Source organism: Ascidiella aspersa, chromosome 1, assembly GCF_963924565.1.
Source record: "Ascidiella aspersa chromosome 1, kaAscAspe10.2, whole genome shotgun sequence".
Classification (NCBI taxonomy): domain Eukaryota; kingdom Metazoa; phylum Chordata; class Ascidiacea; order Phlebobranchia; family Ascidiidae; genus Ascidiella; species Ascidiella aspersa.
The window spans coordinates 25,090,539-25,105,572 of NC_139447.1; the positions used below are offsets into that span (position 1 = coordinate 25,090,539).

The 15,034-nt window shown below is 35.2% G+C and overlaps 1 protein-coding gene across 2 annotated transcripts; it reads right to left on the reverse strand.

The window, feature by feature from the left end:
* Positions 1-6,377: 6,377 nt before the first annotated feature.
* On the reverse strand, positions 6,378-13,865 carry LOC146168488 (uncharacterized). Of its 2 annotated transcripts, none has more exons than XM_083388900.1 (17): positions 13,786-13,865; positions 13,330-13,451; positions 13,010-13,112; positions 12,155-12,530; positions 11,856-11,945; positions 10,827-11,127; positions 10,691-10,752; positions 10,503-10,596; positions 10,282-10,412; positions 10,055-10,116; positions 9,930-9,977; positions 9,742-9,846; positions 9,523-9,597; positions 9,179-9,271; positions 8,655-8,767; positions 8,317-8,421; positions 6,378-7,872 (listed from the first exon to the last, which is right to left on the reverse strand). In XM_083388900.1, the coding sequence occupies exons 1-17, from the start codon at positions 13,802-13,804 to the stop codon at positions 7,645-7,647; spliced, it is 2,127 nt and encodes a 708-aa protein (XP_083245026.1). In that variant the 5' UTR covers positions 13,805-13,865; the 3' UTR covers positions 6,378-7,644. The 2 variants fall into 2 exon arrangements, with proteins under 2 accessions (XP_083245026.1, XP_083245025.1); XM_083388899.1 differs by having other exon boundaries at positions 6,379-7,872; positions 9,523-9,600.
* Positions 13,866-15,034: the final 1,169 nt, after the last annotated feature.

Genomic DNA, 15,034 nt, shown 5'->3' on the forward strand with positions numbered 1-15,034 from the left:
ATTTGATCTTGAGCGCATTGAATACGCTGGGGAGATGCATAAGGTGATGCAACTAATGTTTCGCCTGCTATCATAACAAACAAATTGAGCTGGACTCCTTGTATGTCATGAGCCTAATGAGAAGGTCGTGTATTGTACACGCTACTTTAAGGGGTACCTATAGCGGTTTTCAATAACGACAGTTTAAAGCACATGCCGTAACCCCTGGCGTGCATGTGCTACGGACTGGAACAAGTTCGAGGACTTTGTATTGAGGCAGCTTACCAGTGGGTATTGTTTAACTTTGTCTAGATTCCAGACTGTTAATGATCTACCTACTCGACAAACCTAGCCCATAACGGATTGTTTTGGTCAGGTTCGTTTTGCGTCATTCCCCTGCTGAGTCAAGCAAACCTCACCGCCACTGTACAAACAAGGGCCGGATCCTGTATGGAAACCAGGCACTAAAATTTAACAGGGGTGTCCCCGAATGGTGGTGATTCAGTACTTTGCTAAGGTCTAGGATGGTTGAGAAAATTCTGGAACTAGTGTACACTTGATCATGATTCAACAAAACTTTTACATGAAGGGCTCTTACATTGTTTGATGGGGCGATCATGGCAATAAATATGAACTACAATTCAAGCCATAAGTCAAACGGGTTTAGTTACATTTTTATCTAGAAAAAAAAACCGTTGTTCATTTTTTAAACAAAGTGAAAGATAAAACCCAAAGTAAACGATCAAGTTTTAAGTGTGCGCCACCTGGATGTTTTCTGTAATACAAATTTCTTTTTTTAATTTGCTTTAGCTTGTAATTGTAATGGTTCATTAGGAGTACGGTAACTTGGTTTATTAGGTATAACTAGGTATCTAAAGTTAATACTCAATAAATGTGTCGAACAAAACATGTGATATTGAAGTTACATATATATATATATATAGCCTATATAAAGTCAATGAGTGGTCATTGGTCACTAATTCAAACTTGTTCGACATCTTTTTAAAATTACACTCTTTTAAAGAATGAGAGAAAGTTTTAACCAGCTTACCCTATTTTGGTAAAGAAGGTGTTAGCAGTTACACTTTGTAAGTTTTACTTTATTTTCCTACATATTCTACCACTGATACTTTGTAAGGGAAGCTGGCAGGCAGTTCTGATTATAAAATAGCCCGGAAATAGAGTAAAATAGCTATCTAAAACTTAAACTTCACGAAAACCTTATTCCACTTTTAAAACTGCTATTCCCAAAATCAACTGCCACACCTATAGCAAAGTTTCCAACAAACCGTTGCTAGTACTTTTAATCTCTTTTTTCGTACGTTTACGGAAAGATTTAAAAAGTTTTCCGTTTGGCCAATATGATCGTCTTTAAAAATAAAACAGTTAACGTTATAGAAAGTGTGTAGCAAGCCTGTTGATGTTTTAATGTAAAATGAATTAAGCAGGAGGCATATAATTTTAAATTGGCTCAGCTTGGAAAGGCCCACGTGCCAAATATGGTCATAAGAGCCTGTCGAACCACATTTTTTTGCTAATTTAAACTATATATAAATGAAAAAATTTTCGTTTTATTCTATATGCTTTACATAATGATATGGCAGTGTTTTGGCCACCAAGGCGCCGTGTTTCATCTTAAAATCAAATATCCTTATTCCGACACTTTTTTCAATGGTTTTACCTAGTGGGCCTTCAATAGCTCTGAAAAGAGTAGGCCTACTTTGGGCCGCGACTAAAAAAGTTTGCCGACCACTGTATTTTATCATAGTATTAAGACCAACGACATAATAAATCTAAATACACAGTAATATCTACGGCGGATCAAGACGTCGGAAAAAAGTCCTAATCTCGTTGGAAAAAACCTAAATGCCCCGAAAACAGCTAAAACATTACTAAGTAGACGGTATAGGATAATTAGGTGCCGCCGATCTGGCATCGACATTTAGGCACGTTATTTCGAAGGAAGCCATACTGTGTTTACTTGGAAGGATAGGAGTATGTAGCGTATTCGGTTGGAATTTAGGTTAGGGTTGGATTATTGAGGGAATTTTGATGTAGATCTTATTCCGACTATTGTTATTCCATTTGGTGTTAATCTGAGCTTTGTCTTGTTCCGACTATGTTGGTATTCTAATTCGGTCTTATTGCTTGAGTCCGAATAGGCACCGTTTATACGGGTTCGTTAAACAGTATCATTAATCGATGCACAATAATAAAACCAGTAGGGGAAGTGCGGGACCCATGGAACGGATTTGTTTTTTCGGTGATATCTTTCGAAATACAACTTAGAAACACTCGCGGTTATTTTCTTAGGAAAGCTTACATCTATGGGTACCTACATCTGGTAGAATTTGCAACCCGGGTTTATTATTTCAATTGTTTTTCCTTTTTAGGAGAACATATCTGCAAATATAATAATAGTCAAATGTGCGATTTTGCCAAGTCCAGAGTCCGACTTGACTTTACAGCCTATATTCCGCCAATTTACGTAACTAAATACGGTGGATATTTAACAATCCACTCATAGGGATGTCATATAATTCATTCACTCACAATAAATGGTTCGAAAATATACCCACAATATGCTATTACAAACTGCAATTGACGGCAATATTAGTTTTTGGTGCTGCGCATGCGCACGTCGGACTCGGGACTCTGGTAGTTTTACGTGGTCTTACTCGAGTCCTGAGTCCGACTCCGCAGCCCTGGTCCTCAGTGAACAACCCCTTATTTAATATTCTTGTCTAAAAAGTTACATACTGCCGTACTATCCTTAAAATCTAAGAATATGACCACAAAATGATCGAGAGACCAATGGAACAGACTGTTCCAAAGGTCATCTAATCGCCATTTTTAATGAAACATTCATGGCTAGCCAGTACTCTGAATGCAATTAATCAACTTACTTTCAACATGTACCTAGATATCCCCAGTGTTGTAATGACTTAAGTCAATGACTTGACTTAAGTGCACTTAAGTCACTGTTTTTAAATGACTTGACTTGACTTAAGTCTTTTGAGCAAAAAGACTTTACTTGACTTAAGTATTTTGGGAAAATGACTTGACTTGACTTAAGTCATTCGGACAAATGACTTGGGATAAATTGTTTTAATTAAAGCAATTAATTATAAAATTGCGTTATTTAGCCCAATCTTTGCACATCAAAGAATTTGCTTGTTATATGCTGCTTTTATGTTATTCTCATAATAATCGGAGGAGTTTGCCGGTTTTCATAATTTAAAGTTTTATTTTATTTTTTTTTATTTTTATTTTTTTTTAAAAGACTTGACTTGTACTTAAGTTATTTTACGAATGGCTTGACTGGGACTTAAGTCATTTCAAAATGACTTATTTACAACACTGGCATATCCCCTCTCTCCACAAAAAATATTCACTGCTTTACAATTACCTAAAGACTATCAAAACATCTTACGAATATCAAGCTAAAAAGTACATCTTTCACCTAGAAAAGTGAAAATTTGGAATAAATCAATCATTTCTTTTTGGACAAAGTTCCGTACACAAAATCTCATTCCCACAACCAAAATTTTATTTAGTTCTGCCAACAGGGGGCGCAATATGCCAGTGTTCCATTGTTCCCATGTTCCATGGGTCCCGCACTTCCCCTACCAATAGGCCACAGACAGTTTTTAATACAGAGTTGATGTTATGTTTGACATATGTAGTAGGTTAAGGAGTCGGGGACAGGTTCGGGACTCACTGGAGTCAGTTCGGCACTCATAATTTGGAACTCGGACCTCGGAAATCGGGAAAATACTCGGGACTTGGAAATCGGTTAATGTATTGACTGATGATGATGATCCAACTGCGTAAAGAAATGTCTTTTTTAAGATAATGTCGATTTGACCTATTATTCTTTGATATTCATTTTCAAAGTGTAACTTCATTCGAAGAATTATTGAGTCAAAAGAAGGATGTCCGATAACATTGTTTTCCGATACCAATACCCGATAGTTTTAACAAAAAGTTTCGCGATCCGATACCAAATAGCGCCATTGCTATGCGCAACCAAGCAAAACAAATAAAATTTAACATTTAACATTTAAAGATTTGTAGCCTATTTCAGGTTGTTTGACCAACGTTAAAAACTTATTTTCTGATAAATTTAACTTCAATGTAGCATTGGCTGCATTTGATCTTGAATCAAGCATGAAATTGCCAGTATCATCGGACGATTACACATACTACCCGATCCGATCTGACAATATTCGACATATACCTCGTCACAAGACGGGCCAGCAAGAAGTAAATTCATTTAAACACAAGGACATTTTAATGCATATTCACAGTTAAATATATGCAGAGTTTTGGAAGAACATAGATTGAAAAAGTAGTAAACTCAGAGAAAAGGGAGCTTCAAGAAGCAAAATAGCAAAAAATAGCGGAACTATAATTTAAAAGTAACTAAAAATGTTTAACAAGTGTCCAGACCTGGTATGTAGCCTACAAATCGCAAAGGTAGATTTAGGCTAGCATTTTGGAACCAAAAACAATGGAAAAAGTTCTGAAGATGTTATGGTGTTGGGGAACAAATAAAGGTGAAATAATTTGTTTTCATAAAAAAGAGCAGACAGATTGTCACAGGACTGGTCCACAAATTTAGACACTGCTGTTGTTGCAATTGTCAAGTAGAGCCCGATTATAGGGAAGGTTATTGCCCGTGATGAGAAACAAATGATATGTGACAGTGTGATTCGCAAGGTGGGACAGGAAGAATTCTGTATTTGAAATTAAGTAATGTAGACCGGAAGAATTAAAAACAATTTGAATTCTATCTGCTAGAACCAAAAACTTTAAAATTAGCCAGTTTAAAACAATTTCACAGAATCTTAGAAGGAATGATAAACGAAAATGCAAAATTTAAATCAACCTGACGAGTTCAAAGTTACGTGTATAAGCTACACATAAACAGTGATTCGTTTGGCACACTAGTGGTATGCCTATTCTTTACATTGGCATTCCAGGGCTGCGGAGTCGGACCCGGGACTCAACGAACTCGGTTTGTTTTGCTGGAGTCGGACTCAGGACTCGAGTAAGACTACCCGAGTCCGACGTGCGTATGCGCAGTACGAAATTTTGAAACTGATAGTGCCACAAACTGTAAAGGTGAAATAGAATATATGGCTGAATATTTTTCCACCATGTATATTGGGACTCTGGTTTATTTTTTGTCGGAGTCGGCCTCGGGGTATTTTCAATCGACTGCGCGGCCCTACTACATTGTATCCAGTTTTTTTGCCTATGTTAAATAGCTTTGATCACGTAGTATGCGGGCTCAATATTCCTTTTTGCTTGTTTTTTTAATGACTTTAAACTAATTTTGTTTTGATTCGTAGTAATGTGTTTATTTGTGTAGAAAGGTTTTTCCAGCATTTGCATTTTATCTTACAGACATGTTGATACAGTGATTACTTTTAGTTATAGGACTGGCGTTAAAACTTATTTTATGGTTAGTGGAAATGCACTGAAGGCTTTGTTTCACACATCGAAACTAATTTAAAACCAACTGTATTAAGGCTGCTAATTAAAAAAAGTGGGTTTCAGCCTATACAACTATAACAAATACTTAAAAAAAAAAACTTGAAAATACACGCCTACTTTTTTTAGATAGAAATATTGCAAAAACACCGACCGCCACAATGTTGTTGTGCTAAAATAGTGAATACCATGGGGGGCTTTAAACAACAGACATGGTTTGGCGTTACCTCAGGCCCGTTAATGTAATCGCGTTGTAGGCAGGCAACGTCCCATCTATAAGGCAAATTTACATACTAGAAGTAGGCTACTGTAGTACATCGAAAATATTATTAGATAATGGGCCGCACGCGGGTTGTTTGTTGTGCAGGGCTGCAATAAATGGTACTAATGTGCACTTGTTTTTCCCCGGCGTTGTTTTTTTGTACCTTTATCAGGGTAAAAAACAACGGATTTGGGGATAAAAATCCACACGTGATTAGAAAGATAGTCCCATCAACACAAGTAAAAAAAAACTACACTATTGCCCCAAAAAACTTCAGCAACCAAGTTAGCTAAAATTGTTGTTTTTACCAAACTTGACTATATACCTACCTGGATATGCAAAATCAATACAACAAAGTTGTACTGCGTTTTCTGTAATAACTGAAGTTACTTTCTGACGTTATTTCAGCCTAATATATTTGTTTTTGGGAAGTCACTTAAAAGGAGATTCGGAAAAAATAAAAACTACGAAATTGGAATTTCCCCGCAAAGTGGTACTGCCCGCCTGGAACTCTTTGTCAGGATAATACCACCCACCTATTATTTTTGTATCGATTTAATTCGGACATTTTGGTGTACCGAAACCGAAAAGTCGGGCTATCTCGATTAACAAAAAAACAACAGAATTTTAACTTTAACAGATTCTTACACGAAAACATACATTTTGACAGCGCCACATAAAAATAAAAAAAATTGTATATTTCAACCGTTTTTTTCGTTGCGAATCAACCAACGATTAAAGGACACATAAAGGATTCTTAAACAATAGCGACACTGGTTACAGCAGTTGAACATTTGGGGAGGCTTTGGATTCATTACATATATAATTATTCTGTTACAGAAAAGCATATGAAATGCACTACATACCAGAAAAAAAATCAGTTTGTTCATTGAGGGTCTGCTATTGCGACAAATGTTTAAACATATAAAGTTGCCCGCATAGATAATGTCAGTAAAATGCGACTAATTGTTAAAAAACATCCTTTACGTTAAAGTCATTTATAAGACAGTAATAAAATGTTGATACAGAAACAAAGTTTGAGTAAACTTTAGCTTATAATCCTACAGCTGAAAATAAGCGGAGAGAACTTGCAAGAGCCTATTGCTCATAAAATTTTAGGGGCAAATAAAAAAATGTCAGTTCTGCTGGATTACCCAATTGATCAGTGTGCCACCAGTTAGGTGCTCCATAACACTTTTGGTTTACATTAAAATTTAAACAACTTATTTCCAAACTCGACGTGGAATAATCAACCATTTCAAAGGCATATTGCTCTTCTGGATAAATTAGCTTCCTATTTGTGTTGGTGACTTGCTTAACCGACTATGGCAGACATCGTAATCATAGGAAATTAAAGCACATGAATTGGCACCGCACAATTTTGGTGAAATACGCATTGGCGTTTTAAAAACGCTATTACAACCATTATGCAGGTGTTGCAATTTAACCGTGCATTCAACTCAACATAGGAGGTTAGATTATATTTTTTAGGTATGATATGGTAAATTATACTTATACACTATTGCAAAGTGTAGTTCTTTTCTGTTTGTGTAGTAGGCTGCAACGCTAAAACCTTAGCAATCCAGTTTAAATGAAGTAAAAAGTCAACAGTTTTTCAGCACAGATCCAGAGACTCGTAGAAACGTTCGGCCATTATGGATTGAAATTAGAGAGAGCGCCATCAATAGTTTGTATCGTTTTCTGCCTCAGCAAAGAATTTGAATAAAAACGCGACTGTTTCGAATCCACTCGGCGATTCTGGCGATATGACAAATATAGGCGAAGTCGGATGTTTCCACGACGTTTTGAAGGATTTTTTCGGATCCATAATATCGTTAGATAGAGGTCCCTGTGAAACGGCGACCGCGCAAACCGATCAAGGATGAACCCTTTAAATCGCAAGATCACGATATTTTACTCTTCTTTGGGATGACGTAGGACCACGGCTTGCCATTGTCGCTATCACTGGCACTCGACCCGCGCGTTTTTTTCGCTCCTTTGCGTAAGTTTGGTTTTCCAGCAACGCCTGGAATTGAGTGCGGCGCTTTTCTGGTAGGACTCTTCAGCGCTTCCGACGGAGACTTTTTGTCGCTTCTCGGATTTGCTGGTTGGGACGTATCGCTTGTTGACGACTGTTTTACAAAATACTTTGTTAAGTGGCGCCATAAGTATAATATATACACTGTTTCTGCCAGGCATAATGTTAGTAAACTAGAAAATCGTTTGGTATTATTTATAACAAGAAGTTTCTTAACGTTGGATGTTTTACGACATTACGTTATGACGTAAATTTGCGACGTCATTTGAGTCATGATATTAACTAAAATTGACCTTTTGAATAATTTTTGTTCTTCTTTATCCCCTATTTTGGCGGATAATTTGAACGCTCTCACGTAAAATGTATGACAAAAACAAAGTATAGATTTTTAACTACTTGGCTTCGTTTGCTGCTAAAAGCAACCGTCATCAAACAACATGAAAAACCTAACCTCGTATAGTAGTACGTGCGCATCGAAATGCAATGAATATACTGTATACACGCACTTGTATGTTTATGATTTACTCCTTTAACTTACCCGTTTCCCTCGCCTGTTTTTTGAAGTATTAGAGGTTGTGGAAGAAGTGCTGCTACTGGTTGGCACGTCTGCTGTTGGTGGCGGCACTTCGCTGTTGTTTACCACCTAGCGCATTCAATGTTTAATAAAAACAAAAATAACGTTTGCAGTAAACAAATAACATTGCCAAAATATTAGTTGAATCGGCATTATGATAACCTAAAAGTTTTGGTATACTGTAACCCAAAATTCTAGGGATGTTTAGTGTGTTTACCTTGTTGGATCAGGCCATAGTTAATACCGGCAATAAAACCGGCGCTTTAATACATTAAGAAAATTAGTTGCTAAAAGAGTGGCACCTTGTCAAGATGGTCTGCGGTGTTACAGTGGGATAGGGTTGACGGTTCATCGAAGAAAAAGTCGCAACATACTTCACAATAGAATCCAGCAACAGGAATTATATGTGGCAAGTCTAAAAAGCAACTAAAAAATTAGAAATAGGATACCAAGTGTGCAAAATGATCACATAGAAGATTTGGGCACAAATTACAAATGTAATTGAAATGAATCCATCTTTTTACATACATTGGCCATTTTAGTGGCTTGCATGCCTTTTTATGAGGTCGCGTACCACATTTGGCACGCGTGCCGCATGTTGAACACCCCTGCAATATATGGTTGGAAAATATCCATCATATGTTGTTCCACCTTGACAATTTACAGTTAGCGACCATATCAGTTTTAAAATTTGTTACGTGCATGCCCACGTCGGACTCGGGACTCGGTTAGTTTTACGTACGGTAGTCTTACTCGAGTCCAGAGTCCGACTCCGTACAGTCCCGAATCCGCCTTGATTAAAATACACAATAGTTATCTAGCTTACCTTTTGCTTTTTTCGGAGGTTGAAAGGAAGGAGAAGGGTTTTTAGTCTCCGAAACTTTTGTTTCAAAAACAGTTTTTTCCGACGTTTTTAACACTAAAAAGTGAGATAACAATCTATAAACTTACGGGTAGTATTGAAAACAATTATTTATCTTAAAAATTTGGACTAGTTGCAAATTGATAAATAAAATCTTCCAAGATGGAAGTCGTAACAAAAAAATATTGTATTATGAACTCCATACAATAACCACTATATTAACTAGGTTAATATAACCCAGATATATTTTTTTAATTGAAAAGAATAAGCATAAACTTGTGAAACATCTGTGTTAATTTAATAATTACCCTTTTTCTGTGGAGACAGGGACAAGAAGTTTTCCACTTCAGAAATATTTGTATCAATTTTCGCTGTTGTTAATACTTCTAAATAAAATTATCATTAAAAAAATAAGCAACCAGCCTGGAGTTTAAGGAACAGAGTTTACCAATTACGAAAATATAAACTAGCCAGTCGAGTTCAAAAAAATGTTTTCTGCCATTACAATAAATACCAAGCAGTTTTACCTTCACCGGGTTCATCTTTGATCGCCAAATCTTTGCTGGCTTCAGGGGAAGACTTCATAATATTTGGGGAAACATCCTCTTGCTGTATTTTAGTGGGTTTCTCCACTAGAAACATACAAAAAAACGAAATGATCGTTTTAGATTAGATTAATAACCTAACAAATTGTAAATATTAAAAATTCAAATACTTTCTGCAGTGGTGCATGGCGATGGTTTCACTTCAATAATCTGGGATTCTACAAAATTTATAGTTACTAAACAAACAAAAACTTTATTACAAAAAAATGTATTTGTAATATTTTCACCAACATACCTTCTTGATTGTTTTCAGCTGATAATATCAAGTCTTTACTTTCATCAACTAAAGTACAAGAACTACAAGAAAAAAAAATGAATAAATAACTCCTAAATAAGATCAATACAATTATATATTATAAAAAAGCTTGGGTTAATGACAAAAAGTTTGTCTATAACTGGTTCATAAATTTGTAAACAATTTGCAGTAACAAGTCATTTATTATTTATAAACAGGTATTTTACTTCTTGTCTTGACGACCCTTCTTAGCCCTCTCCTTGTGTTCAGGGGACTTCACATGATTGATCAACTGTTTGGGGCGATTAAACCACATATCACAATCTGTGCAGCGTGGACGGAACCATTTTTTGTTTGCCTACAGATATTTAGATTTTTAAGGAATAAATTTATGGTATAATATTTTTGAATTTTAGGCTGCACATAAATAAAAATTGTAAGGGTATACCTTGTGAGATTCCGATCGTAAATGCTCTATTTTTTCTTCAGAAGTCTTTAAATTACATACTCCACAAAACCAATTGTTGTCCTGTTTTTTTGATCTAAAAATAAGTAGATAAGAAAATCATATTAAAAACATTTAATCTTAACAAGCCTTTTAAAAGGTAATAATTTTTATATTTTTGTGATATATACCTGTTTTCTGGTGGTATCTCTTTGTTTGAGTTGTCATTAGGGGAAACCTTTTTTTCAAAGTGCTGTTATAAAATAGTAGTTTTACAATTACTATAATTGAAATTACACATCTTTAAAAGGTAGCCCATTTCCTTACCGTGGTAATAAGTAAATGCCGTGAATCTTCACTTACATCTGTTTTTACCTGGCGCAAGGACGTAGGTGTTTCATCACATTTTTTCGTGGAAATACTGTCTAGCTTAACATCAACAATGGACACATCACTTAAAACACTGTTTACATTTTCAGTGGGTTTTTCATTGCTGTCACCATTGGACAAGCCTGTCTCTGCACACACTTCTAAAGAAGGAAGCTTTTCTTCACTTTTAATACTGCTTTCAACAGATGGCGATGGAAGTGTAATTTCCACGTCTTTAACATTGGCATTTGCACCTTCCCTACCAACACAGAATATGTTTGAAGGTACAGTTTGAAATCATTGAAAGTTTACTTAAATGTCAAATAATCATTTATGTCATTCCAACTCTAAACAAAATAAAAAATGCTATTTTTTTAATTCTACACAATAAATAGAAAAGTAATTGTTTTAAAAATAATATACATTTGACGTTTTTATGTCAGTCTAAAATATATGTTCACAGCAATCTAATATTTAATCAGGAAAATCCAGACACCCAGTACTGTTATAATTTTATACAAATTTATGGATTATTGGGGTCTTATTTAATACCCATTATAGTTTTACTAGCATAACTTTAAAATTATTTTTTCATAGATATATTTTCTCTTTACTACAAACAAGGATTTTTTGAAAGCTTTTAAACTCTTAGATGCATTTGTGGTTAAGCAATAGGCTTCTATTCACATGATAGGGATTTAGATAAAAACATTCTTCTTAATATAATACATAATAATAATATATATATATATATATTATATACTAATTTGTTCTTCAATCAAATTTTATATGCTTTGTTAAAAAACGTGTTACCAGTGCGTTGAATGATAATAACCACATTTTTGTTAAAATCGTGATCAATTTTTATAGCAATGCAGAAGGATTATTGGAGTCTTATTTAAATAGGTAGTTAATAACTACAGGAAGGTGAGGCTACTATATCTTATTAAAACAATACAATTGATTTTGCGTTAAACCACTTCTAACCTCTCATTTGTTTGGCTAAGATTATCTGCAACAGGTGATGGAGGTACATCTGAAATGTCCATGTCTTTGGAATTAGAATCCTCACTTTTACTGTAAATGGCAAAAATTGCAATATATAACATGGTAATCATATATATAGCTATTTGATCAAATATTTTTAGTGAAAATTGGTTGTTTAAATTGAAAGATGGCATTACTTTTACAATAGCTATGTAAGCAATAAACTAAGAAGGCAGTATTTAAGTTATACAACATGATACTACTTTGCAACCTAGCTTTTATTTTGGTTATATTCCAACCTGTGTTTTTCTTTTCCTTGGGCTAATTTCAATGTTCTTTTGTGGAGCAAGTATTGTGCCAAAAGGGACAAATCTGCAATTTCCTCATTTGCGCTATGGGGATCTTGATCCAATTTACTGGAATGATTTAGTTTACCATTGTATGCATCAGCATCACTTGGGGTGACAACATCCTCTTCACTAACTTCCTTGACCATTGGTTTCTTATTGTCTTGGATCGCTTTAAGCTTGTCCATATGCTGTTTGTAAGCCAAATCTTCATGAATTGAATGGTCTGCTATATTTTGCTGGACAGGTTTTCCCAGTCGCCTGAACACATCACTTTGTCGTTTCTCAACCCGTTCTGGCCTTGTGGTGATTTTCAAATTGCGTCGTACTATGGTTGTCAATCAACAAAAAAAACAGTGTTAGCCTACACCAGGGGTTCTTAACCTTTTTTGTATGTTTTACCCACTGAATAAAAATTAATATCAAATTTACCCCCAATGTATAAAGTGGTGCTCATTTATTAAAAAACGAAAGTAACAAATTACATCAGTTATAGGCTGCCCTTGCTTTTTTGCACTGAGTTGTTCAATGTCTGTTAAATTAGTAGATAACGCACTTGTAACGAATAACAGATTTATCATGTCAAGTCGGTTTTGTGCTTTAGATTTTATAGTAAGCAATGCAGAGAAGCCACTTTGCATAGGTTAGTTGAAGAAAAGCGAACCGGAATATTCAGAGCTTGAATACATATCCTTGGATTTTACCCCTAAAACAAGGAAATTTACCCTCTAGGGTCAATTTACCCCAGGTTAAGAAAGGCTGGCCTACACCAAAATCCTGAAATCATTTAACAAGATTTAGACCTACCTGGTTCAAACTTCTCTGGTCGACCTCTTACATGTTGAGGTTGGGAAAATCTTGGCCTTGGTGGATATGTACCACCATGTGGTTGAAACCTTGGCCCTGGGTGCTAAAAATACAAATTTTGGGAGTTTACTGCGTGTTTAAATACATTCCAGGCTCCACTGTGCCAACTTTTTGTTATATTTTAGTGGAAAATATGTTTGTCACTATTGAAAGTATATTAAATTTTCCTAAGCAAATATCTATGCATTTCTAGTCTTTTAAACAGTTACGTAAAAATACTTTTATAAGTACTCTAAAAAGAAATATCATAACACACTTACCTGTTTGCGATGCACTGGACCAAACTTGTGAGAAGGATGGCTTATTAACTGATTTGTTCTTGCATCCAACAAACCATGTGGGTGAGGTCTACGAACAGGTGGAGGCCGATGGAAAAATTGTTCTGAAAATAAAATAATCTTGAAATAGAGCTTCCTTACTGGGTCACACTGCTATAGTGATCAAGCCAATTTTAGGAGGCATAAGTAGGCTCACATTAATTTTACAGACAGAGTTATATTACAAAACAATGACGTTTAATATGTCAACACAAATGCAAAACAGAAGTCTAAGGAGGTGCAAGTTTTAGGTACAATTTGAAGGCAGATCATAATAAATGTTTATATATTATATAACTCTAAAATTTGGCAAATTTTATTAAATTAAAAGACTAAGCAAACTTTTATTTTATATACATTTAGTTATTTTAAGAAATAAATATAACGATGCATACTTACTTCTGTAACTATCATCCATGGGGAAACCTTTAATTGTTCATTTGTGCAAAATTTTACTGTTTGCTTAGTGTCCTAAAATCTGGCAAAAAGTCAACAATTCAAATTAAGTTTGTTATGATTTTTAATAGAAGATGTTTTTTTAGTAAGCAAAAAACATAATATATACATATATACCTATATACAGTTACCGAACCTTGCATAGTTTTTAATATTAGTTCTACACTACAACCTAGCAGTTTGTTGTGTGCACACTAGAATTATTGGCGCTGGTCTAGAATCCCATCACATTTATTTTAACACTTATGGCACTAGTTGTCAAAGTTGAAATTGGAAGAAAGGCATAAATAGGTAACTTGACCAACCCAAACCCAAACGCTTACTCTCACCAAATATTGTTAGCAATATAAACCGCCAGACAAAAATGTGGTAGGATTCTAGACCAGTGCCGAATTATTACCTTGCACACCTAAATTCCAGTTCTAACAAGGTTGAGTTGTGCTAGATTCTCTAACTGCATAAAACCTCTCTCTAACTGCATTAATTGCACACCTTAGATCTCCACAGTAAGTGTAATGAAATGCAGAAACAGAGGTGCACACACAATTTGAGAACCACTGTTTTAATCCATTTTACAAAGGTACAAAGTCAAACGTACAGTAAAGTTTGGTAAGCTATGTACATCACATGTAAATATGGCATGGGCAGTATGGCAAATCTCGTTCACGGGTACAAGGCCAAAAAATAAGGGTCACCAAATGTCAAAAGTATACCCTGCTTGTGTAATTTGCCAGACTTTCCACAGTGGCTGATGCTGCATGATCTTATGTGGGTCATGGAAAGAGCTTGATTTTTGTGCAGTTGTTCAAGCACAGTATTTTCATGTCACCCGAACTTAAACATTGATACAAACGAGGTCAATTTTTTTTTTAGTTTGCTTGATTAATCGGTGTTCTGTTGTTCACGCTGTGCCACAAAAGAACAATGTCCTAAATCTTATATACGTTTTACTATTTATACCGCAGCAAATTTGTTTGCCTTTGCAAATATCACGCTATAAATTACTGAAAAAATGCTAATAAGGGAACATGGCGTTAACGACTATATTTCCCCAAATCATAGAATACGAACTTACAAATGTTTTCTATGCGCCACTGCAGTACAAATACTTTCCGCCAGGGGCGCCTGATTTTTTTATTGCGAACCTTACTTATTGTCGACCAGTGTTGTAATGGCTTAAGTCAAGGCACTT